Source organism: Akebia trifoliata, chromosome 6 (assembly GCF_017979445.1).
Source record: "Akebia trifoliata isolate Shusen 1 chromosome 6, ASM1797944v1, whole genome shotgun sequence".
In the NCBI taxonomy this organism is placed as follows: Eukaryota; Viridiplantae; Streptophyta; class Magnoliopsida; order Ranunculales; family Lardizabalaceae; genus Akebia; species Akebia trifoliata.
In genome coordinates this window covers 29,245,872-29,272,203 of record NC_141380.1, presented here as the reverse complement: position 1 = coordinate 29,272,203, position 26,332 = coordinate 29,245,872, and the positions used below count along the sequence as shown (strand labels likewise).

Sequence of the window (26,332 nt, the reverse complement as noted above, 5' to 3'; positions counted from 1 at the left end):
ATTAAACCAATTCTCTTTATGGGCACATTCCTTGATTTCATCCTCCCCTCTTGCTTGTGATTGGAATGGAAGATATGTTATGTCTGTCTCTTCTAGTTTCCCGTTGCCTCCTTTTGTGTCACTTTTCTGTTGTGGGATTGTTTGCGAGCTTAGTTGAACCATAGTAAAATTGCTTTGACTCCTATCAACATGTCCCAGAATCAAAACCTAAATAAAATGCCGGTTCTAGTTCTTAATGGTTTTGGTTCAGGTAAAGCTGATCAAACACAACTGAATTTCAAAATAGAACAAGGAACTGAAATATAAACTATTTACCTGTTAAATAATAAGCGCGAAAATCACGATAACAATCAAAATAAATCGCTAATCACTTTCTCTATTTCCTTAAAAACTAGACTTTCAATCTCTCAATCTCGCTTCCTTTATGTAAAACTGAAATCTTCCTCATGGAAGCCCTAAAACAAGTTGCTATAAATTTATAATCCTTACAAAATACAAAAATGCATGTCTGCTAAATTTTACGAAATTGGTAAATGGTAAAGTGTATTTCCACATCTACCTTTTTGATTATAGTAAATGGTTCCCCAACGGGTTATTTTAGAAGTTCAAGGGGTCTTCGCCAAGGGGATCCATTGTTGCCTTTTTTGTTTGTGATAGTGATGGAATCTTTGGGTAGGATGTTGTCCAAGGCAGTGGTGGAGGGGGAGTTGTCCGGTTTTTCCACTAAGACAGGTGGACATTTGATATCCTACCTTCAGTTTGCGGATGATACTTTAATTTTCTTGGACCACTCTCCGAGACAAGTGAACTTTTTAAGCGGTATGTTAGGGTGTTTTGAGGCAATTTCGGGTATTCTGGTAAATCTTTGCAAGAGCAGATTGTTTGCAGTAGGAGAGATGGAAGGGGGGTGGAGGCAGCGGCGGCTATAGTGGGGTTTCAAACGGGGGTCCTTCCGTCCACGTATTTGGGACTTCCTTTGGGAATGGGGTATTCTAGTATGGAGATTTGGGAGCCGGTTGTTGACAGGATGAGGAAGAAACGTAGCTCTTGGAAGTCTAAGCTGTTATCAAAAGGGGGGAAGATTACTCTTATTAAAAGTGTGTTGGCAAGCATCCCCATTTACACTTTTTCTTTGTTTTCCTTGTCGAGGAATGCGGAAGTTCAATTAGAACAAATCTGTCAGAAGTTTCTATGGCATGGAAAAGATGGTGATAGAAAACATCACTGGGTGAGTTGGAGGAAGCTATGCTTGCCTAAGAAGAATGGGGGGTTGTGTTTCCGCAATTTTGGCTTCATGAATTCGGCGTTGTTGGGGAAATGGCTTTGGAGGTTCAGAGAGGAAGGGGAGAGTCTTTGGAGTAATTGTGGACAAGTATGGGGTGAATGAGAATGGGTGGAGAGCGGTTCGGCTAGAGGTGCGTTGGGTTATGGGGTGTGGAAAGGTATTCTTAGAAGACTTCCAATTTTTAAGAAAAGAGTGAAATGTAAGGTGGGTAGGGGGAGTAGGGTCAGATTTTGGGAGGACTGGTGGTGTGGGAGTGGGCCCATTAAGAATTTATTCCCAGATCTTTTTGCGTTGTCAATGAAGAAGAATCAGTTTATCTCATGTTTCAAAACTATTGAGAACGAGGTGATAAACTGGGATTTTGGTTTTAGAAGAACATTTAATGATTGAGAGGTGGAGAATGTAGGAAGGTTATGTTCTTTGGTAGAGTTTAATAACGAGGACGGCTTATTGGAAGATCAGAGGGTGTGGGGGGCTTCTACGGATGGAAAGTTTACGGTGAAGTCTTCTTATAAGGGTATTGCACATAGCTCTGGGATGTATTTTCCTCACACTTTTATCTGGGGTGGGAAGATTCCCCCAAAGATTTTGACATTTCTCTGGTTGGCGACTCTAGGGAGACTTGCAACGGTGGATCAGTTAATTAAGAGAGGCTTTATTTCGCCAAATCAATGCTGCATGTGCAAGTCTTAGGCGGAAACGGTGGACCATCTTCTCATTCATTGCTGGGTGGCTCATCACATTTGGTCACATTTTCTTATGCTGTTTGGTATAGTAGGGTGTTTCCCTAGTTCAGTCAAGGCGATTTTGGAATTTTAGTTGACATGGGGAGGAGTTTTCATGTCCTTGAAGCGGATTCTTTGGTTCTTGGCTCTTTTTGCAATTTGTTGGGGCATTTGGAAAGGGTGCAATCGATGCATTTTTGAGGGGAAAGAGCCAACTTTAGATGGATTAATTCTCTCTATTTTGGAGTTCATGTTTTCTTGGAGTAAATTTTATGACGAATTTAAAGGGGTTTTCTTTGAAGATTTTGTGGTGAGGTGGGATAGGGTGTGCTCTTTGTCGGGAGTGTAACTTGTTGGTCTCTTTGTTGGTTGTATCTTTTTTACTTTGTCTCTTTCCCTTGTTTTGGGTTGGTCTCCTCGACCCCCCTAGTTGGCTTTTAATAAATATATCTTTATTGATAAAAAAATAAAAAAAAATATCACCAACAAGATACAAGGCACAAGCATAAAAGTAACCTATTCTCACTTGCTATGTTCAACCCAATTGAATTGATGATAGCCCTTTAGATTTGCTGAGAAACCTTAGACATTATATTTCAAGTTGGATCAAAGAGATATGAGTCGTGCTGGAGTAACATTAAAATGTACATTGATTCTCACATGGCTTATGAGATTTGGTCTTTTTTCCATCGGCTGTTGGTATTTCATTTTGCTTCCCTTTGTCAGTTAAGGAAGTGTTGTGAATTGGTCAACCTTGGGTTATGGGTTCCAAGCTTTTGGGAGGAGGCATTATTCCTTTTGCCATTTGTTGGGGGATTTGGAGGGAAAAGAAAACAAAGAATAAGGAGAACCAAAGCTATGTGGTCATTGTATCTATCTTGGGTTTACTTTTCTATTGGAGCAAGATCTATGAGGAGGCGAAAGGGGTTCATTCTGAAGATTTCATGGGGAAATGGGTTGGGTTTGTAATAGAGTTGTATAATGTAGTTTTTGTTGGCTGTTGTGTCTTTCTTTTTTTTTTTTTGTTTTGTTTTTGTTTTTGTTTTTGTTTTTGTTGTCTTCTTCTTTATATGTTTGGCCAACTCGGCCATGTCTTTTTAATAAAAAAATTATTCATCAAAAAAAATAAAATTGGAAGAACAAAAATTCAAGAAGAAACTATAGAAAAAACAAATTGACAACACACGAATTGGGAACACGTACAAAGTGAACCAAGTTGGGCACACATATGAAGTGACCCCATCATCAGGAGTTGTCGAACAAATATTGAGCAACACATGGCAAGACTCCAGTGTGAGATGGTCCCAAGAATCAAGCCCACCCCATTCATTTAAGGGCAATTATCGCTTAAGTATGTGAACTGACAACTTGATGCAAGGGTGACACTTATCTCGGTATGTGAGAGCATTTTTGAGATCTGATGTCACATGTGAGAGAATTTCTGAGACTTGATGTCACATCCCACTCAGGGATGACAAAAGATTTGATAACAAATCATGAGGACCACCTGACTGCCACGTGGATCGTTTTGATAGGACATTATCGAAAAGTCCTCAGCTCTGCAGATGACCAATAGATAAAGATCGACACATGTCGCTAGCATGTGAATGGATAATCCCGACAAGTGACATCACAACACTTGCAAATTCAAAGGCGTTCTACGCTCAGAAAAATATATGATAGAATCAAGGATCCCAAAAATCTATAAAAAGGAACTATTTACAAAAAATAAAAAGAAGCTAATGTACAAATTAAGGTACAAAATCTTTGTCTCTCAAGCATAAACTTTGTCAAAACTCCTATTGACTTGATTGTTAAGAGTGTTTTCAAGGGAATCAACTAGAGACTTTGAAAGAGTGAATGCCATTTCATTGTTGAATTTCCCGAAATCCAGATTTTATCCACACAAAAAGATACCAGCATAACAAGTAAGAGAAATTACACAATTTTTCTCACTAATTACAACATGTCCATAATATATTAAACTGCAGTGAGTGATCATCATAAAACTTGTGGTAACGTAAGCATAATATAATGAAAATTCTGGAGTTTATTTGGCATTTATACCACTTACAACCATTAAAATAGTAAAAGATTAATCTAACCAAATGGATATGATTAAGACACACTTTAAGTGGACTACATATAACACCCTTTTATTTTCATAATCAATAATGCCTAACATAACTAAATAATGTTGGAATTATATCAAATAAAATAGTGAGACTCCAAACAACACTATATGGGGATCATGAGTGCACCAATTGCTGCCCCTTGTCCAGACTTTTTTTTTTTTATTGCATCACTTTGTTTTTTGGTTCCTGGTGTTTGTAAATAATCATATTAAAGCATATACCTTGATAATTATAAAAAAAAGGGGGGGGGGGGGGTTATGTGTAGAGAATGTGATTTGTAAAATTTCCTTTTGTATAGTATATACATTAGTGTACATATGTGTGTTTGGAGTCTACAAACTTTTTGGTTATTTGAATTTTGAACATAAGAATCTTTTTCGAGAACATGCTTTCCTGTCATAAAGGAATTGTGATGTTTTTCTAATGCTTTTAACTTCCCATATATTTTAACCATCTGAACAGGTGAAAGTGTAGTATCCACTGTCCTCTTCCTTTTTTTCTGTGGGCATGCAATACTGCTTTTTTTGTTAATTCTTATTGCTTCTTTGTTCAATTCTTATATAGTTATTCTGGTTCTTAGATTCTAGAACTGTTCCAACCCCCAACCCTCCCTGGGAAATGTTTTCCATTTGAAATCCCTCATACTATTTTTGTTGTTTTGGCATATAACATGTTCTGGCCTTCTGAATATATTCTCATTTAGCAGAATTATACCATTTTGGGTGAGACCGATATATCTCAACGTCAGGGGGAAGATATCACTATGATATCCACTGTTCTTTCAATATCAAGAGTTTCGGCTAGCATCCTGCTCCGCCACTATAATTGGTAAATGACCGTTCCTTTCTGTTCAAGCAATGTGTGTGCATGTCTATATATTTAGAATATTTCACGAGTTAGTTGCTAATCTAGTCTGCTTATCCTTTTAGGATGTTGGACATGGAATTATTTCTAATTTAAGTTGAGTGCGCATGATAGGCATACTGGTTTATTTCAATTGTTGTTAGTACTTGATATTCTTGCATATCTGAAGCTAAGTTACCATGTGTTTCACATTTCATGTTATCTTTTTGTTACTTATTTATACCATATAATTTATGTAGACCCTAGTTAACCTTATTTTTTGGTATCTTTTTTTAGATAGGTAAAGAAGAGATATTATTAATAACAAAGATGACAGAGAAGAGGGAAGTCCAACAAACAAAACAAACAACAAAAAAACATGACACAAAAAAAGAAGCAAATACGACAACACTACGAAACAAATAATAAATCTCATTTAAAAACAAAATCCTTGAACAAAGTTCTTTTAAATCCCTCAAAATAATTACTCCATGAGAGAATTAGCCCGAAAATGACTTCATGCAGAAGATGCTCTTTCCCATCGAAGACCCTACTGTTCCGCTCCTTCCAAATGCACCAACAAAGCGCAAATGAAATTAGAGACCACATGATTCTAAATTTGATAGTGCCACCATTAAAAACCCAACTCTGAAACAGAAAATGGAAAACACAAAGAAGTATTGAATAACGAAAGAAAATGAGCCCAAACTTTTCTAACAAAGGGACAATGGATAAGATGGTTAACCGATTCTTCATTTGATTTACACAAAAAGCAGAAATTAACTGACATAATTCCCCTTGTCATGACATTGTCTATAGTAAGAATTTTTCCAAGAGCTACGGACCAAATGAAAAAAGATATTTTGAATGGAACCTTATTGGGAAAAAGTGTACGAATAGAGGGACCCAAAGTATAGTAGAAGGATTTGACAGAGAACTCTTTAGTCTTTATTCTTACTAGCTTCCCACACACAATTTTCCTACAAAGAAGAATCAATATGTATCAAAGAGATTTTCAATTAGCCTAGAAACCTCTTGAATCTCCTTTTGAAACCAAAATCCCTATAGACTCGACTATGAGAATGGATCATAAAATCTTCAGCATGACCTTTTTTTTTTTTAAGTGACAAGGAGAATAAATTAGGAAATTGTGACCTAAGGGGCAGAACTACACACCAACGATCTTCCTAAATTTCTACTCTCAACCCTTACCCACTTTAAAAAGCAACCCTCTTAGGGAACTCCGGTAAGATCTTAAAAATTCTTTTCCAAATCCTACACCCCTAAGCAGAGGACACTGTTCCACTTTCCCAACCAAAATGATTGACCCCATATTTGACCTTGATAACATCCTTCCAAAGATAGCAATTTTCATCCTCGAACCTCCACAACTACCTTCCAAGAAATGCCACGTTTACCTCTCCCATCTACATAATTCCAAGGCTCCCATTTTTCTTTGGGCGACAAATTTGATTCCATTTCATAAGATGAAATTATCTATTTCCTTCCCTGCCATTCAATAAAAAATCATGGATCAAATTTTCAATTCTCATTGCTACACTTTCAAGCACTCGATCAAAGTTACTTTTCCTCCCTTTGAAAGGTAGTTTAACTTCCAAGACCCAATTCTTCTTTTGATGCGCTGAATGATTGTATCCCAAATTGCCTCACTCCTATAAGCATCTCACCCAAAGGGAAGCCAAGGTAGGAAGTCGGGAATGACTCTGCTTGACAACCAAGGTAGGAAGCCGGGAATGACTCTACCTGACAACCAAGGTTAGCTGTAAGCAAAGAAATATGCGTTGTTGACCCAACATAGAAAATTTTGCTCTACCCAAGGTTTATTGCTAATCTCGATGTCGCCTCAAAGAAAACAAATAAACCTCTCAGAAAGCTTACTTGATCAACAAAATTTTCAAGAAAAATAAGCGTGTCATCCGCAAATTGAAGATGGAAAATCATGGGACCCTCCAAATGGATCTTGAAATCAGATATTTACCTAATACTAGCAACTCTACTTAGCATACAATTTAAATATTCAGCCATAATTAGGAATAAAAAGGGGGACAAAGGATTGCCTTATCGTAAGCCCTCGAACTCCTAAAAAAAATGGCTGGACTCCCATTAACCAAGGTAGAGAACTGCGTGAAAGACACATTTCATGATCCACTCAATCCATTTTTCTCCAAAACCCTTACGACACAACAAATATCTCAAACAGTCCCTACTCACATGATCTGTACTTTTCTATGTTAATCTTACGTATCAATCCCGGAACACTCGATTTTAGTCTAGAATCGGTGCATTCATTAGCAATCAAGATCCCGTCCAAAATTTGGTGCCCTTTCCCCCATGACTTCTTTTAGCCTTTCCACAAGGCCCTTTGAACTAATTATGTACATGATCCCATAAGACTAATTGGTCTTAGGTCAAAGATGTGTTCAACACCCATTTTCTTGGGGATAAAGAGACACAAAAGCATTGTTAGAGACATAGTCTAGTACCCATTCTCTTGAAAGTCTTAACAATGAGCATAACATCATCTCCCTCAATATCCAACCAGATTTAAGAATACAATTGAGAAACCATCAGTGCCCGAAGCTTTGTCACCCTTGACAGCCACAATGGTATGAACTTCTCATCTACCTCCAAAGGTCTCTCCAACCAAATACGTCGATCCTTAGTAATACTATCGAATTCCAAGCATAGTCACAAAGTCGGAGTACAGGTTTAAAATAGAAAGGAAAAGCTTCGGAAAAAAATGGGAAATATATGGGAAGTTAAAAGCATTAGAAATATCTTTTGTTCAAAATGATTCACTATTAAAAAAAATGAAAAAACATAACATCAAGATATTTTCATCAAATCCCATATTTCTACATTTATGATTCACCAAATACTATTTTGTATCAAATTCCACATTCAAAAAAGAAAATGTTTATTTATTTGAAAAAAATGGCGGAAAAACTTGTTTAAAACAAAAAAGTGACTTTTTCAAGAAACGCGACTTTTTGAAAAAGTTGCTTTTTTTAAAAAAAATCATCAGAGGAACAAGTCGTGTTTTAAACGTGTTTTTTTTTCTAAGAAAAAAACGCTGTTTTTTGTCACTATGATTCCAAGTTAACCAACTTGGGATGATCCCAAGAAATCTCAGAATCGACCACCCCCATGCCCCATCCATATGTTCTCTCTTTCGAGCTCCATCCCATTAATCTTGATCATTGAGATGTGATTCGTCCTTCTCCACCCATGTGCAACCTTATGAATTTTGTGTGTGTTATTGTCTCATTCTTTTAGCCAAGAGACCCTTGATTTTTTGCCTCAGCTTATATCCTTCAAGGTTGTACTTCTTTCAAATTCTACTATTCCAGATTCAATTTCTTAAAGAAGAGAATTTTTCTTTAAATCAATTTGGCCAAAAGTCTCTTTATTCCAAACTTTAAATTTTCTTTGATGATCTTTAGCTTTTTCCTAAGTAAACTCCCGATCTGTCTAGTAAAAAATGAAGATATTCACCAATTTGCCACCTTCTTGATGTTCTGAAGAATTTTGTGTTTGGATTGCACAGGTGTGTCAGTAAAGTGCATGATGCTTGGTTTGCCAACGAAGAAAAAGTCCGCGAGGCTGTTGGGTTGTTGGACAAACCAGTGGTTCAATTTCCAAAATTTAGGGAAGTAAGTGATATTTGTTATTTGGTAATTTAAGCTTTTACTTAACAGTAATATTTTCTTTGAAACTAGGGTGTCTTCTACCATGGTAGTCGTCTGAATCTTCTTCTCATATGCTCGCTGTGTATGGGACTTTTCTTATTATAATGGCAGCTAACTTGCGGGATTTGTTTTGAAACCTATCCTCATGATAGGATGAATGCTGTTGCTTGCGGTCATCCCTTTTGTAGCTTATGCTGGATAGGTTCGTTTCGTTATAGCATGGTTGAATTATTTGATTTACTTTCTCTTTAAAGCATACATGTATTATTTTTCTGATTAATTCTGAATTTCAATTACTTAAACCTACTACTAGGCCTACTACACAAATGATGAAGTGTTGTTGGAACAAATAATTTTGATTTTTTTTTTTATGTTGCCGTAACTTTTCTTCTAGTGGATTTCAATAGGTTATTCACAATTTGACAACTTTCCTGTAAATGTTCTTTTGCGGTCATAGTCACCAAGTTGGAGTAGAATAAATCGACATGGGAGAAATTCAGAAAAAGGGGGTAAATGAATTAAAATTGGGCCAGGGTCAAGGATTTGTTCCTACTATGTTGTGTTCTCATTTTATATCATCAAATCCTATATTAAACTACAATAATAAATTTTCAAATTCTATATTAGTATCATCCATACATCCACAAAAAATAATCATAGGCCCACAACACATTTAAGGTTTATATTGTTCAAAGTATAAAAAGATTACAATCATGAATCTAGTCGAGGATTCTTCAACTAATAAAAAGTTATCAAATTGAATGTTATCCTCAGTTGCATTCTCATTATTTAACGTGTCATCAGTAAAATGGTCACATCATCTTATCAATGTCATCTTGTTTACGTGGCCAGCGGTCTCCAACAAGCTTTTGACCTGAGATCATCTCATTTCTAGGGGTTTGGGTTTTACTTCTCCAAACTTTTATTGCTTGTGTTGGGCAAGTGGGGAGACTAATGACCACTTGTTATTGCATTGCCCTTTTGCTTCCAAAATTTGGTCTCATTTATTGAGTTTCTTTAATTTGGGTTGGGTCTTCCCTGCTTCTTTGAATTCCCTTTTTTGGAGTTGGGGCCTCAATGTTTTCACTGGTAGGAAAAGAGTTCTCTGGGATTTGCTTCCTTTTACTATTTGTTGGATCATTTGGAAGGAGAGAAATAGGAGAATTTTCTTGGAAGAGGAGTGTTCTATTCATGAGTTAATTTGATGGTTTTACGTTATTTGTATTTTTGGTGTAAGTTAGATGTAGCTTTTAAAGGGGTTTTCTTTGAGGAGTTTGTATTTAAGTGGGACTCCTTGTGTTCTTTGTAAGTTTTTTCTTTTCGTTCCCTTTGTACTTGCGGTGGTGATCTCTACCTCCGTCTTTAGTAATATATTTCTTTTACCTATTAAAAAAAAATGTAATCTCGTCTTACTAGTGTATCATATGAGATTGGATATGGGAAGGTTGAAATTTTATCCAGGTCGACATACCCCAAATTTCTAAAACAATACCAAAATACCCTTTTTTTCATTTTTCTCAATCTAAGTGCCAAGTTCATAAAAGTCATGATTACATCATACTTTTATCAGTGAGGAAAAAATTACGATTTAATTGCAGTTTTTTTTTCAATAAACCGCAGATTTTGTTGACTATAATTGCAATTGACACAACGTCTTTTACATTTCCTCTTGTTTGCTTGGATTTAGAACAAAATGCTACTGCTTTGGAGATGATCTTAGTTTCTTTTCCTTTACTTTTTTTGGCAGGTTATATTAGCACATCAATTAATGATGGTCCTGGATGTTTGATGTTACGATGTCCTGATCCATCCTGTAGTGCTGCTGTTGGTCAGGACATGATTATTATATTGGCTTCTGAAGAAGATAAGGAGAAGTATTCCCGTTACCTTCTAAGGTCTTATGTTGAAAACAATAAGAAGGTACAGATCTAAGTCTCAAAAGCTTGATTTATAGAAGAATATTTTTAATGCCACTCATTTTATTTCTATTTCACCATATTAGCCTTGATTGACAAGATTGTGAAAATTGGGCTCAAAGCATGTTTGATGGGGATCTAGATTTTCATAAAGATTCACATCTAGCACATTTTGTATCTCACAAACTTTTGCATTTAGAAATCCCAAACTTTTATGTAGCATTAAAGGTTTTAGATTTGTCATTTAATTAAAATTTTATATCATTGTTTAGAAAATGTTACTATTTATGATTTCATTTGTGATTTAGTTTCCTATAAGACCCGATTTTGGAAAGGGTGGTTTGAAGACTCTCTTCTTGGAAGTCCTGTTATTTATTAAAAGGGGCAAGATGACTCTAATTAAGAGCCCTTTGGCTGGTATCCTAGTGTACTTCCTTTCATTTTCTCGATCCCTTAGAGCTTAGGGATGAAATTGAATGAGCTTTTCAGAGATTTCCTTTAGCACAATAAGGTGGAGAACATGAAGTCCCACTTAGTAAATTGGAAGTGTATTTGCTGCCCAAAAAAAGTGTTGGTCTTGGTTTGTGCAACCTAGGACAAATGAACCACGCTCTAGTGGGTAGGTGGTTGTGGAGGTTTGGGTATGACCGGTTTAGCCTATGGAGGAGGGTTATAATGGCAAAGTTTGGAGAGACATCTTTTGGTTGGGAAAGTGGTCCTATGCATTCTATTTATGGTTGTGGGGTTTGGAAAGGTATTTAGAATAAAAAAGGTTCTAGTCTTCCAAAATACGGTGAGGTTCAGAGGCGTGAAACACTCCAGCATCAAGTTTTGGGAGGATTGTTGGTGTGGGTCTGCCCTTCTTAAGGATCAATTTCTAGGCATGTTTGGTATGTCCTTAAAAAATGTTCCTATTTCAGATTTTATTGTTCGATTAGATCAAGGAGTGGTTTGGGATTACGGTTTTAGAAGAGCCTTTAACGATTGGGAGCTGGACTTCATTGCAAAATTAGCCAGCCCTATGGATTCAGTGCACCTTCACTTGGAGGACGAGGATATTAGACTTTGGGAGTTAGAGAAGAGAGGATATTCGTAGTTTGCTCCTTTTATCATGCTTTGCTTCGGTTTGAAATATTTCCATTTGTGGCAGTGTGGGGACCAAATGTTCTCTTGACGGTTATTTATTTATTAAATTTGGGCAACTGCTAGGGGCAAGATCCTAACAATGGAAAGAGCGTGATAAGTAGGGGCATCATTTTTTTGCTAATTTTTGTTGTATGTGCAAAAAGAATGGGGGGTATAAAAAGGAAAATATTTCGTGGGCATATTTCAATCAATGTGGAAATTAATATTATTTTTAAATGATGAAAATACCTTGGAAGTCTTGAAAATATTTAGGAACTTTTTATTTAAACTATGAACAATGATAAATAAGTGTTAAAACGCACTCATTGAGTCATCAAAATACAATAAATGACCATATGAAGTGTGAAAATGAAAATCAACAACAACATTCTACCCGGGAGTTTGTTCATCTTTCCTTTGGGGAATAAATTGTTAGTTGTAAATAAGTTTTCACTGTCAAGTATCTCGCGCATGGCAGTGCTGATCGATACAAGGCCCACCTAGTCATTAAGGGATTTACGCAGACTATAGGAAATGATTTTGATGTTATAATTGCTCCTATAGCTAAACTTTCTACAGTTCGTCTCCTTATCATTTTAGTTGTTTGTCATTTCTAGCCTCTTCACCGGCTTGATGTGAAGAATGCCTTTCTGAATAGGGATTTGACTGAGGTTATCTATATGGACCCCCCTCCCGGGTTTCGTCTTCAGGGGGAGTATTTTAAGAAAGTATGTCGTCTTTTCAAATCTCTGTATGATCTGAAGCAGTCTCTGTGAGTCTAGTTTTAACATTTTTCTGAGGTCATTTTATCTATGGAGTTTTCTAGATTCCATTTGAACCATACTTGTTTTGTTCGTTGAGGAGTGGATGGCCGTTGCATTATTGTATTAGTCTATGTAAATGATATTATAGTAACTGGAGATAATGCTCAATGGATTGACAGGGTTAAGATGCTATTGGGTCGTACGTTTGAGTTTAAGGACTTGGGTTCCCTCAAGTACTTATTGAAGATAGAAGTGGCCCGTTCTTGCCGTGGTATTTCGCTATCTCAGCATAAATACACATTGGATCTCCTTCAGGACACTGGTATGCTTGGTTGTCGCCTTGCCTCCTCCCTTATGGATCAAAATCATCATCTTCATGCCGAAGTTGATGATTTATTATCTGATCTTTCTTCTTATCAGATACTTGTTGGCCGTCTGATTTGTCTGACTAACACAAGACTAGATTTAACCTTTGCGGTAAGTGTGGTTAGTCAATTCATGCATGCCCCACGCACTTCAAATTTTGATGCAGTTTATCGTATTCTTTGCTACTTGAAGTCTCGTCTTGGTTTTGGACTTTTCTACTCCACTGCTTAACCACATTTGTCCCGCTTCATTGAATCTGATTATACTGGTTCTCTTATAGATAGGAGATCTACCTTTGGGTTTTGTGCTTTCCATGGTAGTAAGTTAATCTCATGGAAAAGTAAGAAACAAAGTGTGGTTTCCTGCTCTTCTACTAAAGTTGAGTCTCGTACTATGGCCCTTTGGCATTTGCGAGCTTATTTGAATTAGATCTTTGCTGATAGAGATAGGTTTTTCAGTCTCAGGTCTTTCTACTTTGTTTTGCGATAACAAGTTTGCCATCATGCTTGCTTCTGATTCAGTCCTTCATGAGAGAACCAAGCATATAGAAGTTAATGTTCATTTTCTCAAGGGAAAAGTTCATTCCTGTGCTCTACAGACAATCTTTGTATCTTCTTCAGAACAACTTGCTAATATGCTTACGAAGTTTGTTGGACCTTCTGTTACTAACTGTCATCTTGTCAAGTTGGGCTTAGTTGATATATTTGTCCCAGTTTGAGGGGGATTATTGGAAATAATGTAGTTTCTTTAGTTGCTTATTTTAATTCTATGTAAGGGCATTTATATGTATATATATCAAGCTCTCATTAATGAGACTTGAGAATCACTTTCTAAAATTCTTCTTGCTGCTCATTTGTCTGTATTGTTCTAGATTCTATAAATGAGAATTTGATAATGGGAAAATAGGCATTTTTCTTGCTGCCTTCATTGTTGTTTATGTTTTTTCCTTTTCATTTCTAGACCAAATGGTGCCCTGCTCCAGGCTGCGAATGTGCTGTAGATTTTGTTATTGGTGGTGGGAGCTACGATGTTTCTTGCAAATGCACGTATAGCTTTTGCTGGAACGTGAGTTTCTTATGAGTAGTTCTGTAAACATATATTCTATTTTTCCTCAGCGGTATTGATTGTATACCATTTGACCTCTTTAAATCTTTTGGATCTAAACTTCTAGTGTACTGAAGAAGCTCACCGTCCCGTGGATTGTGGCACCGTGGCCAAGTGGATTTTGAAGAATAGTGCTGAGTCTGAAAACATGAATTGGTATGGTATAAGATAATAAGAGCATGGTATCTGAAGTTGTTATAATGAGCATCTTCAGTGTTATTGCATTCTTGGTTCTTGTAATTTGACCTTTGTAGATTTCTTATGTTTTTTTGTTTTTTGTTTTTTTGATAGGTATCTTCTTGTCTAAATTTAACATCTTAGTGACTTAGGTTCATGCTTGCCGGGATTTCCTCCCATCCAGTAACTAGTAAACTAGGTAGAATAATTTATGTAGACCCTCTTCATCAGTACTGAATTACTTCTGTCATTTCTAATTTAGTTTGGTTGAATTACTAATGTATTCCTGTACATTTTTGAGTTTGTTTATGTTGACATAGAGTGATCTTTCCAGAAATTTCATCTTTTTGTGTTGCTTTGCATATTTTCTGAACGATTCTAATTTTTTGCTGGTGCGATATTTAGGATTTTGGCCAATTCCAAGCCTTGTCCAAAATGCAAGCGACCAATTGAGAAAAACCAGGGTTGTATGCATATTACATGCACACCTCCTTGTAAATTCGAGTTTTGCTGGTAATTTTTAATATTTATATTGTAAATATGTTTGTGTAGATAGAATTCTCTTTCTAATCCCTTCTGCATTTTTTTTTTTAATTTGTAAAAAGGAGTGCTTTCCTTTGTATGAACTCCAGATATGAGTTTCGCTTTTTTCCGTATTTATTTTTTCTTCTTCTTGTACGTGCTTACAGGTTGTGCCTTGGTTCATGGTTGGATCATGGTGAGAGGACAGGTGGTTTCTATGCATGTAACCGTTATGAGACAGGAAAACAAGAGGGAGTGGTACGTGTTTATGTTCCAATTTTTTTTTGTCCTATATAACATTATTTTGCCTGATATTATTGATAGAATATGTGCTATTATCTTGCGAATTACTAATTTCATCCTTTCATTTATTTTATTGCTTATAGTATGATGAGACTGAGAAAAGGAGAGAGATGGCTAAAAATTCTTTAGAGAGATACACGCACTATTATGAGCGATGGGCGACCAACCAGTTGGTATGTACAGTTTTGTCACCTCTATCTACGTCACTATTGCAACTAGGACATGTTGTCAATGAATTCATCAATTCCACGGTTGTATGTCTTATTCTTGATTTGTTAGCTATACAATGATGACAGCTAAAGAACAATTTTTCTCAAATTAAAGATTATCAAATTGCTAAATTATCAATCACAAGCTACTAAATTATTGCAAGTACATCAGAGTAGAAATATGTTGAGTGAACAACATTGTCAGTAAATTATTGTTTTCTCTTATCCTTTATAGACAATCAGGACTATGGCCTTTGTTGCAGTTTGATGTGAAGAATGACTTTTTGTTTTTTGCATGGCGAGTTGGAGGAAGTGTATTTGATACTACATCATAGTTTTAAGTATTCCTCCGTTGAAGCGAAAGTGTGCAATTAGAAGAAACTATTGTATGATTTAAAGCATGGCTTTAGAGATTTCACAGTACCATGGCAAGGATTGGTTACAAGCATGGTTAGGTTAACCACACATTATTCATTAAGTACTCCAACAAGAAAATAACACTTACCTGCTTGGGATTTGGTGCGGCACATCGCCTCTGACAACTCAATTTCCGTCTTTGAACGCCTGTTCTATTAAGAAGGACCGCTCTATTCAGCAGTGTTTGATGTACAACGAGTCCAATCTTACTTGGGATTTGGGATTCAAGAGAAACTTTAATGATTGGGAGTTAACTAAGGTGACATTTTTCCTTGACCTTCTAAATACGTTTCACCTCAACGACAGCAAACAGGATAAATGGGAATGGATAAGGGCTAAGGATTTGAGAGTCTTTGTTAGGTCTTTTTATGAGTGGCTTACTCCCTTCGTTAAGCGATCCCTATCGGGATCCATCATTTGGTCAAGGTTAGTTCCCTCTAAAATATCATTTTTTGTTTGGTTGGCTTCCCTTGGTAGGATTCTTACGTTGGATAATTTGGTTGTGCGGGGTTGGATCACTCTCAATTGTTTTCCCCTTTGCTTGAGGATGGGGAATCTGTTGATCACATTTTAATCCATTGTTTTTTTTCTTATAATATTTGGTCAACTTTCCTTGGTCTTTTCTATAACTGGGTTCTTCCTCGTTGTTAGTAGAGTGGGCCAGTAATGCTTTCCACACCAGAAAACAGATCCTGTGGGCTTTGCTTCCCTCGGCCATTGCTTGGGGGGTCTGGAACGAGAGAAATAACAGTGTTCAATAATAAGATTAGTAGCTTTCATGCAAGTTTCTTGGAGATCTTGGGTTTTTTATACCTTTGGTCAAAACATAACATTGAGTTCGCGGGGACTACTTTTGATGATTTTGTGTTTAGATGGTACTCTTTATGTAATCACTGATACTGTAGTTTTCTTTTCTTTGTTGCTCTTTGTGAGGCTTTCTTGGCCTCCTTGTATCTTGTTTTCCCGCCTTTATCAATATATTATACTTAAAAAAAAAAAACTCTTACCTACATAAAGCTATTGCAATGACTGAGAATGATCTTGATGAGATGATGAAACTAAAAGGTCAGCTAGCTAAGGAGTTTGAGACTAAAGATCTAGGTCTGCTGAAGTACTTTCTTGTGATTGAAGTTTCCATATTTAAGAAAGTATTTTCATTTCACAGCAAAAGTATGCTATTGATCATCTATTGGAGACATGTATGATGGGATGTAAACCATGTGATACTCCCATTAAGTCGAATCATTAACTTAGTGAAGGTAGTGATCACCTCATGGAGGCAAATAGATGTTAGAGAGTTGTAGGTCGACTTGTTTGTCTTTCGCTAACCTGACCATATATTACATATGCAGTCAATGTGGTAAGTTAGTTTATGGACACACCAACCACAACACCCTTGGATGTTGCATAAAGAATCCTTAAGTACTTAAAGTCCACTCTTGAACAGGGTTTATTATATACTTCTTTGGACCTTGATCATCCTTGAGCTTCCCCTTGATACTAGATTAATACCCTAGGCTAGTTGGAAGTTCTAACTTCTTTTAGGATCCCTTGATTTAATATTGGAGAGTAGCACGATAGAATTACACCGAACCTACAATTATTTAGTGATTATTTGTTAGGTATCTAAATTTGTTGTAGTTTCAGATAATAATATCCTTATTATTTCAGCAAGTAATTTTATTTGATCTCAAACCATCATATTTGGATAGTTTACTTTATCCTCCATCAATTTGATATGCTTCAGCTATTGGTAGTTCGATGTATGTCATGGTCTGCACAAGACCATATATTGGTTAATATATGAACAACATCAGAAATAAGTATTGGGAAGCTATCAAATGGATTTTCAGAAGTTTGAAGGGTACTCTTTAATTATTTTGTGATCCGTTTTTGAGAGGTACTCCTGATGCAACACTATGCTATGGAGGATCCCAAATCAGTTTGCAAGGGCATATTGATTCTGGTTTGGCAATGGGCATTGATAGTAGGAAGGGCACTACAGGGTATGCATTTACTTTGGCAGTGCAACAATCAATTGGGTCTCACAATTATAGACATGTTACCATCTTGATAATAGATCAGAGTGTATTGTTGCAATGGAAGCTTGCAAGGAAATGCTATGACTATAGTATTTCTTAAAAGAATTGGTGAAGGAGCAAGAAAATTGCAAGTTGTACATTGATAGAATGCAATTTGTCTTGCAAAGAATTTGGATTTTCATTCAAGGACGAAGCATATAAATATTAAGTACTGTTTCATGGATCTATTTTGGTAAAGGGGCTACCTACTTTAGAAAAGATACATATGAACCAGAATCTTACAGAAATGTTTACTAAGGTGGTTATTGTAGAGAAATTGGAGTCATGTCCAACCTATGTTGGTCTTCAAGATTAGAAGACCGAAGATTCACACGAGTTTGCTATAGAGGCATTATTTTTCAGATGTAGCATGTTTAGCGGAGATGTTCTTGATCAATCTCCAAGTGGGAGATTGCTATGGTTTGTGGAGCCTGATAATACTGTCAGCAAGGTATTATTGTTAGTCATTCTACTGTTGTTTCGCATATCTAAAACCCTAGGGGTATATATATTCTCCTTATTCGGTGAAAGGATGTAATCTGTAACCGAGAGTTTTCTCTTCATAGTTGAATCAGTGTGGATCTGTGAAAGTACTTCAATTTTGAGGGAATCACATAAATCTCTGTGTTATCTTTGTGTGCTTACGTCTTTATTTATTTCTTCCATATCTCTTATTGAATCGATTCATTTAAAGAGATGGCCAAGTGTACTAGAGGAGCGGTGGAATAAGTTCTTAGAGAATCTAAAGGGGAAAGTCACTCACAAAAGAATATCATGGTAGTGTAATGGGATTCAAAAGATCATTAGAGAAAAGAAATTATGGTTCAAGACTTTGACAACAAAATAGAGTGGCCAAAACTTAATAAAATTGATACAAAAATAGAAGAAAAGATATCTAAAAAGCTTGCAAAAATGCAAAAAGAGGAAAGCTAGAGACATACATTAAGGTCGATGCATTAGTAACAAAAACCAAATAATTTTGTTAAGATTCAAGCACATTAAGGAAAAATGGAGGGATTATTTTCATAAATTTCAAATTAAGGTCACATATTAGAAAGAAACACTAATCCTATAAGGACCATAACCACTAAAGCTATTGCAAGATTATAAAAACAGAAGTGGAAGTTGCTTTGGCTAAGATGAATGTGAGAAACACTTCAGATCTAGATGATATCTCGATAAAGATTTGGAAGTACATGGGAAAAAATGGATTGTGCTGGTTAACTAAGTTTTTTAACAAGATTTCAGAAATTAAGAAAATGGCAACCAAGAGAAGAAGTAATATGGCACCCATTTATTAAAACATGGTGATGTGCAATATTGTGGATAAAACTTATGATTCACACTATTAAATTGTGGGGTGAGGGTGATGGAGAAAAGGTTAAGATAAGAAACTACAATATAGGAAAAACAATTTGGCTTCTTAACGGGGAAGTCAACCAATGGGGCTATCTTCTTAGACAACTAATGTAAAAGTTTCGAAATAAAAGCGGAAGAATCTAGGCTTGGTTTTTATTGACTTAGAAAAAGCATATGAAAGACCCTAGAGAAAACATTGTGGATTCTTGGGAAGAGTGTTGGAACAATTGGTGGTGAGACGATGAAGTTTGTAGTTAGAATGTGTTTGCACTAGAGATCATCCCTAAGCATATACCTTTTTTCGTACTAGTCATGGATGGATTAATTGCTTGTATTCAGGGGCATGTCTCGTTCCTCGTGGTATGTTCTTTGCAGATGATTTAGTGTTGGCTAATGAAATTAAAGAGGGAATGAGTTCAAACTGAGAATGGTAGAGGGTACCTTAGAAATTTAAGGTTTAATAGGGTCAAAACTACCTAATAAAAACACTGACGGACAAACCAACATCATACTAACCATGCTTTAGGGAGTTCAATGTTGGGCAATCAATAAAAAACATGTCCGTATAATGAGTTGCAGAGATGAAGATGTCGAAACAAACGAGTGGTGAGACAACGAAAGAAAAATGAGGACATTTGAGGAAATTTTGGAATAGCCTCAATAGGAGATATATAATGGAAAGTCATTTGACATGGCTTGGGCATGTATGAAGAGGACCAATATCAACACTAGAAAAGATAAGAAGATGCTTGTGCTGACTGTGGATATATGATCTTGTGTAGAGTGGAATGGTGAAATAGGATTCGTATCACCAACACCAATATTTAGGATAATGGAAATTCATATGGCTTGGGCATGTATGAAGAGGACCAATATCAACACTAGTAAGGAGCGTGTCGGTGCAAATCAAGGGAACTAAAGGGCAATGAGCAGGTTTAAAATAACATGGACAAAGGTGGAAAGAAAAGATATGAAGATGCTTGTGCTGACTGTCGATATATGATCTTGTGTAGTGGAATGGTGAAATAGGATCCGTGTCACCAACACCAATATTTAGGATAATGTGTAAGATGGTGATGAAATTTTTTATTTTGATAGTACTTTGGTTATTATTAAAATATATAAGAATGTGCAAGAATAGTGAAAACTTCCATGGAAAAATATAAAATACAAGATAATGCTTTTTTTTTTTGAAAATACAAGATAATGATTCCTTTGCCATGGATTAACTATTGACTAAATTTATGCTCATAACAATACACCCAAAATTGCTGGCATTATCTTCAAACTTGATATCTTATAAGAGTTGTCATAATCTGACGCCCCCCTTTGACATACGCCCCTGTACACTGCCATCACAGAACAGTAGATCATTTGCCTCGGGATATGCAAGAAAATATTTATGGTTCTGCGTATCCCGAGGCAAATGATCTACGTTCTTTGATGGGGGTGTATGTCAGAGGGGGGTTGGGGTGGAAATCATTATTCATCTTATAATTCTTTCAAAATGGATGTGCATCCTATAAGAAGCCACCTATAGCCATTCAATTATATGGGCAATGTGGGTCTGTAATATTTCCAAAGATGTGGCTGTCGTGGTCATTTTGAATACCTCAAAAAGGCCAGAAAGGGAGTCTTCAGAAGGAAATTTTATTCTATAACCAATGACCCAGATGACCAAAAAGAAAATACATTTGCAATATAAATAAGAAATATCCCGGATATTATTTTTAGTATCGTTGTGCTGTTGTTTTATTGGTGTAAACAGTTTCAGGAGTTCAGGGGACTTACGTTTGAAGACTTCGTGTTTAGATGGGAGTTGATTAGTAGGGGTTGATTTTGTTTGCTTGTTTTCCTTTCTTGTTTTGTTGTTTGCTCTTTTCTTGTTTTTTTTGCAGACTTCTTGTACTCTATTCAATAAATTTTGGTTATCAAAAAAATAAATAAAAATGAATAAGAAATATCCAATTGGAACCAATCAATGAGAGAAAGAGAAACTCAACGCTACCGAAATAGTCTTGCAATGGATGAATACATGGTTGATGCCCATTCCTTGTGTTCCTTGTACAAAATGTACCTTTACCTCATTACATCAATCACCTTAGACTGATTGAAATGAATAATGTCAAGATCATGTAAGATAATCGTCCAAATGGAACTTTCAGTCTATAGGATGGGCCGACTTCCCCAAATTATATGAACTGAGGATCTATCTATGAATGGCTATAAACACATCACATTATATGTACACCTTTCAAATCCAATTTCCCAACACAATTCATCAAAAATGTCCTTTTTTAATGAGAACAAAATAGTCTCCTTTTTTAAATTTCCTTTGAAATCTTGGAACCAACAATTCCTTCTTCCTTTTAGTAGGATTCAACCTTAACCCTTAATAAGAATATATCTGTGTATTTGTGGGCACACCATATATTATTAAAATTTACTGACCACACTATTTCATATTTCATATTTCATAACCTTTTTTTTTAACCATACCTCAGCACCATTGGGAAATCCCCACAAATCTTTATAATACTTTTTTTAAACACTCACCCTTATGAGGATTCAAAATACCTACAATTTTGTGTCCATAACTGTGTATTTTCAGTGGCATGCACTCGCTTCTTCATTTTTCTTGGGTGCGTAAGCTGGAGTTGAATCCATGACCTCAAAGTTGCATTACAATGACATGCAATCACTTATTTTGCAAACATTTATCTAAAAGAATCTGTTATCTTCTTTTTTTACTGGCAGTCAAGGCAAAAGGCACTTGCAGATTTACAACAAATGCAAGATGTGAATGTAAGTGAAATACTTTCTCTGTGTTTCATAATTTTCAATTCATTTTCTTGTTTGGTCGATATGCCTAAAATTGCTCAGTAGTTTATTAAATGGATAATGGATTAGAGGGGCCTTCTGTCAGAAGGTCTTCCTCTTAATTTTTTAGAGCTTTCAACTTGCATCAAATTTCTCCTTATACTGGTCTTCATTGGCCTTGAATGTACATGTCCAACCATCTAGATAGAATTTCCTTCATTTTATCTTTTATTGGACTTTTTTCCCTGTAGATTAAGATTTTGAGAAGGAGAATAGAAGAAGATATTAGAGAAACGTGGGAGGAGTCGAATTAACTCCAACCCTAGTCGCAGAATGTATTATATATCACAACCAAATAACAAAAGAAAGAAAAAGACAATATTACCCCTACTAATAAGAATTTATTACTCTTAACACTTCCCCTCAAGTTGGAGAATATATCATATAATCCCAGCTTGTAACAAATATAATAAACCCTATTAGAACCCAATGACTTAGTAAAAAAATCAGCAAGTTGGTCTTTAAACTTCACATAGATTAGCAATTTCACCATTCAGGAGTTTATCACGAACAAAATGACAATAAACTTCAATATGTTTCGTCATCTCATGAAACACACGATTAAAAGCTATGTGTATGTCTTCCTGGTTATCACAAAAGAGACTCATATGTAATTCTATTGTAAAGCCTATCTCCTGAAGAAAGTGTTTAAACCAGGTTAGCAACAACTATTTGTTTATTGCTTTTCCATGTCACAAGATTACCACCCAAGAATATACAATATCTTGTGGTGGATTTTCTATCTGAAGGAGAATCTGCCCAATCTGGATCCGTGTATCCTTTTATGCGAGTATGACCATTTGACTTGTATAGCAAACCATGCCCTGAGAAACCTTTCAAGTACCTAACATTACGCTGCAATGCTACCCAATGAGGTACTTAGGAGCTTCCATAAATTGACTGACAATACTCACAACAAATGGAATGTTCGGCTTGGTAATGGTGAGGTAGTTCAACTTCCTAACAAGTCTCCTATACTTACCATAATCATCAAAAGGAATCTCTTTGATCAATAGTCAACTTCTGTTTTGGATTTATGAGAGAATCCATAGGTTTAGACTCAAGTAAACTAGTCTGATCTAATAAATCTTGGGTATATTTTCTTTGTAATAGACTAATACCACCAACTGAATGTACAACCTCAATACCATGAAAGTATCTTGGCTTACTCAAATCTTTAGTATGAAACTTTTGCTATAGAAATGACTTTTAACTTCTCAATCCCAATAGTATGTATCACTGTCTCTCAATGCAATATTATCCACATATATAAGAATATACCCACTAGTGGAGTGGGAATGAAAAATGGTGTGGTATGTTTGACACATTGACATCCCAAACTCAAGAACTGCATTACTAAATTTTTTCAAACCACGCTCACGAGGACTGTTTCAAACCATAAAATGCCTTTTTGAGTTTACATATTTTACCAATCTCCCCTTGAGCAACAAACACAAATGGTTGTTCCATATACACCTCTTCCTGCAAATCACCATGTTAAAATGCATTCTTCACATCAAGTTGGTACAAGGGCCACCCAGACATGCAATTAAAGAAATAATAACACGAACGAAAACAATCTTAACCATTGTGGAAAAACTCTCAGTATAATCAATTCCATACGTCTGTGTATAACTCTTTGCAACCAGTCTTGCCTTCAATGTATCAATGGTGCCATCAGGGTGGAACTTAACAACATAAACCCATCTACATCCCACCACCTTCTTTCCGGAGGAAGAGATAAGATACCACGTATCATTGTTATGAAGGACAGTCATTTCCTCTTTCGTTGTCGCCATCCAACTTAGATGGGATAAGGCGTCCTAAAAATACTAAGGAATATAAATAGAGGACATTGACAAAATAAAAATGGACAAAGAAGAAAATAATGAAGCATATGACACAAAGTTAGTAATGGGATGCTTAGTAACACAAGAATGAGTACCTTTATGCTAAGCAATAGGTAACTCGGCTGGAAGTGGATATGGAGAAGGAACTGGATTTGCAGATAAAGAAGATGTTGGCATTGTTGGTGTTTTAGTGGTCCTCTTGTAGTACACTTTAAAAGGTGGAGAGTAGGAATAAAAACGGGAATAGGCAATATAACAGGAGTAACACCAATGTCATTAGAAGATGTGTTAGAAAAATATGGGATAAACTCAAAGAATGTAACATCCGCAGATACAAAATGTTTACGCAAAGTAGGACTATAACATTTATAGTCCTTCTATGTACGGGAATAGCCAAGGAATACACAATTTAAACTTTTTAGATCTTACTTATCCCGACCAGATCCTAGAAAATGAACAAAACAAATACATCCAAAAACACGAGTAAGATGAAAATACGGACTATCAGTAAATAATACCTTGTATGGAGATTTACTCCAGAGAATAGGTGTAATGCCCTAGGCCCACAATAATACAATATTGTCCGTTTTGAGCCAAAGTTCGCACGATTTTAAAATGTGTTGTTTGTAGGGTCTGATTTTTTCCTTATAGACCCTGTCCGGGACTAAGTTTCATACTCCTCCCTTCCATTCCACCCCACAACATGATGGCTACACTTCGACCATGCGGTCTCCGCAGTCTTTTCCACGTCCATTCAGTGGTGCATCAGCAAGACCGTGACAACCTCTCCACCAAATAGGCCGAGCTGTCCTCGGCTTTGATACCATTTGTAATATTATGGGCTTGGGGCGTTACAAATGGTATCAGAGCCGAGGACGACTCTTCCTATTTGGTGAGGAGGTTGTCACGGCCTTGTCGGTGCGCCACTAATTTACGTGAGTAGGGCTGCGGAGACCGCATGGTCGAAGTGGAGCCGTCACATTGCGGGGTGGAATGACAGCGAGGAGTGTGAAACTTAGTCTCATATTGGATGTGAGAACATTCAGATCCTGGTCTATAAGGACAAACTAGATCCTATATAGTCCAACGTGTTTTAGAGCTGTGCAGGCTTTGGCTCAAAGTGGACAACCTTGTACTATTGTGGGCCTAGGGCGTTATAAATGGTATCAGAGCTAATGACATCTCTTCCTGTTTGGTGTGGAGTTTGTCACGGCCTTGCCGATGTGCCACTGGCTGGATGTGGAAAGGGCTGCGGAAACCGCATGGTTGAAGTGGAACTGTCACGTTGTCGGTTGGAATGGCAAGGTGGAGTTTGAAACTTAGTCCCACGTCGGACAAGAAAACGTTCAGATCTTGGTTTATAAGGACAAATCATACCCTAAATAGTGCAACACGTTTTAAAACCATGCGGGCTTCGGCCCAAAGCAAACAATATTGTACTATTGTAGGCCTGGGGCGTTACAATAGGAGTAGGCACCCTATTGATAAAATAACAATAAGTGAGATCAACTTCACTCCAATAAGTTTCAGGAACTTTCATCTGGAACATTAAAACACAGGCAACTTCTAATTGATGTCGACTCTTGCATTCAGCAACCCCATTTTGTTGAGGGGTATACCCACAAGAAGACTGATGAATAATTCTATGAGAGTGAGATGTAACATAATGACCAAGAAAATACTCCTTGGAATTATCAGAACTCGAAATACAATTAGGCATACCAAACTGAGTTTTTATTTCCATATGAAATTGTTTAAAAATTGTAAACAATTCTGAGCGATCTTTTATTAAAAACAATCAAGTCATTCTTAAGAAATCATCCACAAAAGTAACAAAATACTTAAACCAAGGTACGATAGAACTCTTGTAGGTCCCCATACATCAGAATAAATGAATTAAATGAAAAAGACTAGACACTCTACCTTTTACACTAGGTGGAAAATAAACACGATGGTGTTTGCTTAACCGACACACTTCACAATCAAATAATAGACTCATGACTAAAATAAGGAATTAAACTACGTTGAATCCGAGAAGACGGGTGGCCAAACTTGCAATGCCACTGAAAAGAGTTGGAAGATCAATGAAGTGGTGTACTAGCAAGAGCATAATCTAGATAATATAGACCACCTACTTCACACCTGCCACCAATCGTCTTCTTTGTCTTTAGATCCTGAAAAACACGATGGTCAGGGAAAAATGTTATTAAACATTGTAATTTCTTTGTCAGTTGACTAACAGATAAAATGCTAAAAGGAAATTTAGGGACATTGAACACAAAAGACAAATAAATCTCAAGATGGGTTGGGATGTACCTACCTAACAACTGTAGAAAATAAACTATAAGCCAATTTAACATTTTGACAAGTAGAGCAATGAAAAGAAGAAAACAAACTAGAGTTACCTGTCATATGGTTTGATGCACCAGAGTCAATGATCTAAGGACTAGATGTAGACAGTAAACAAGTGAATGCCATACTTGTTTGGGCTAAAATAGCAGTGGAGGAAGAAGGTTGAGTAGATCTAGCAACAATTTTTCATACTCTTCCCTAGAAAGAAT

The 26,332-nt window shown here is 36.3% G+C and overlaps 1 protein-coding gene across 2 annotated transcripts in view; it reads left to right on the top strand.

Annotated features, from left to right (window-relative positions):
- Positions 1-26,332, top strand: part of LOC147400701 (putative E3 ubiquitin-protein ligase ARI8) — a 29,833-nt gene that overhangs the window by 924 nt on the left and 2,577 nt on the right. For both annotated transcript variants that reach the window (XM_086446510.1, XM_086446511.1), the window contains exons 2-11: positions 4,852-4,973; positions 8,557-8,662; positions 8,810-8,900; positions 10,446-10,618; positions 13,830-13,934; positions 14,041-14,129; positions 14,556-14,663; positions 14,840-14,930; positions 15,059-15,148; positions 21,799-21,846. In XM_086446510.1, coding sequence (XP_086302636.1) covers positions 4,852-4,973; positions 8,557-8,662; positions 8,810-8,900; positions 10,446-10,618; positions 13,830-13,934; positions 14,041-14,129; positions 14,556-14,663; positions 14,840-14,930; positions 15,059-15,148; positions 21,799-21,846 — 1,023 coding nt within the window. The remainder of the gene's footprint in view (positions 1-4,851; positions 4,974-8,556; positions 8,663-8,809; positions 8,901-10,445; positions 10,619-13,829; positions 13,935-14,040; positions 14,130-14,555; positions 14,664-14,839; positions 14,931-15,058; positions 15,149-21,798; positions 21,847-26,332) is intronic.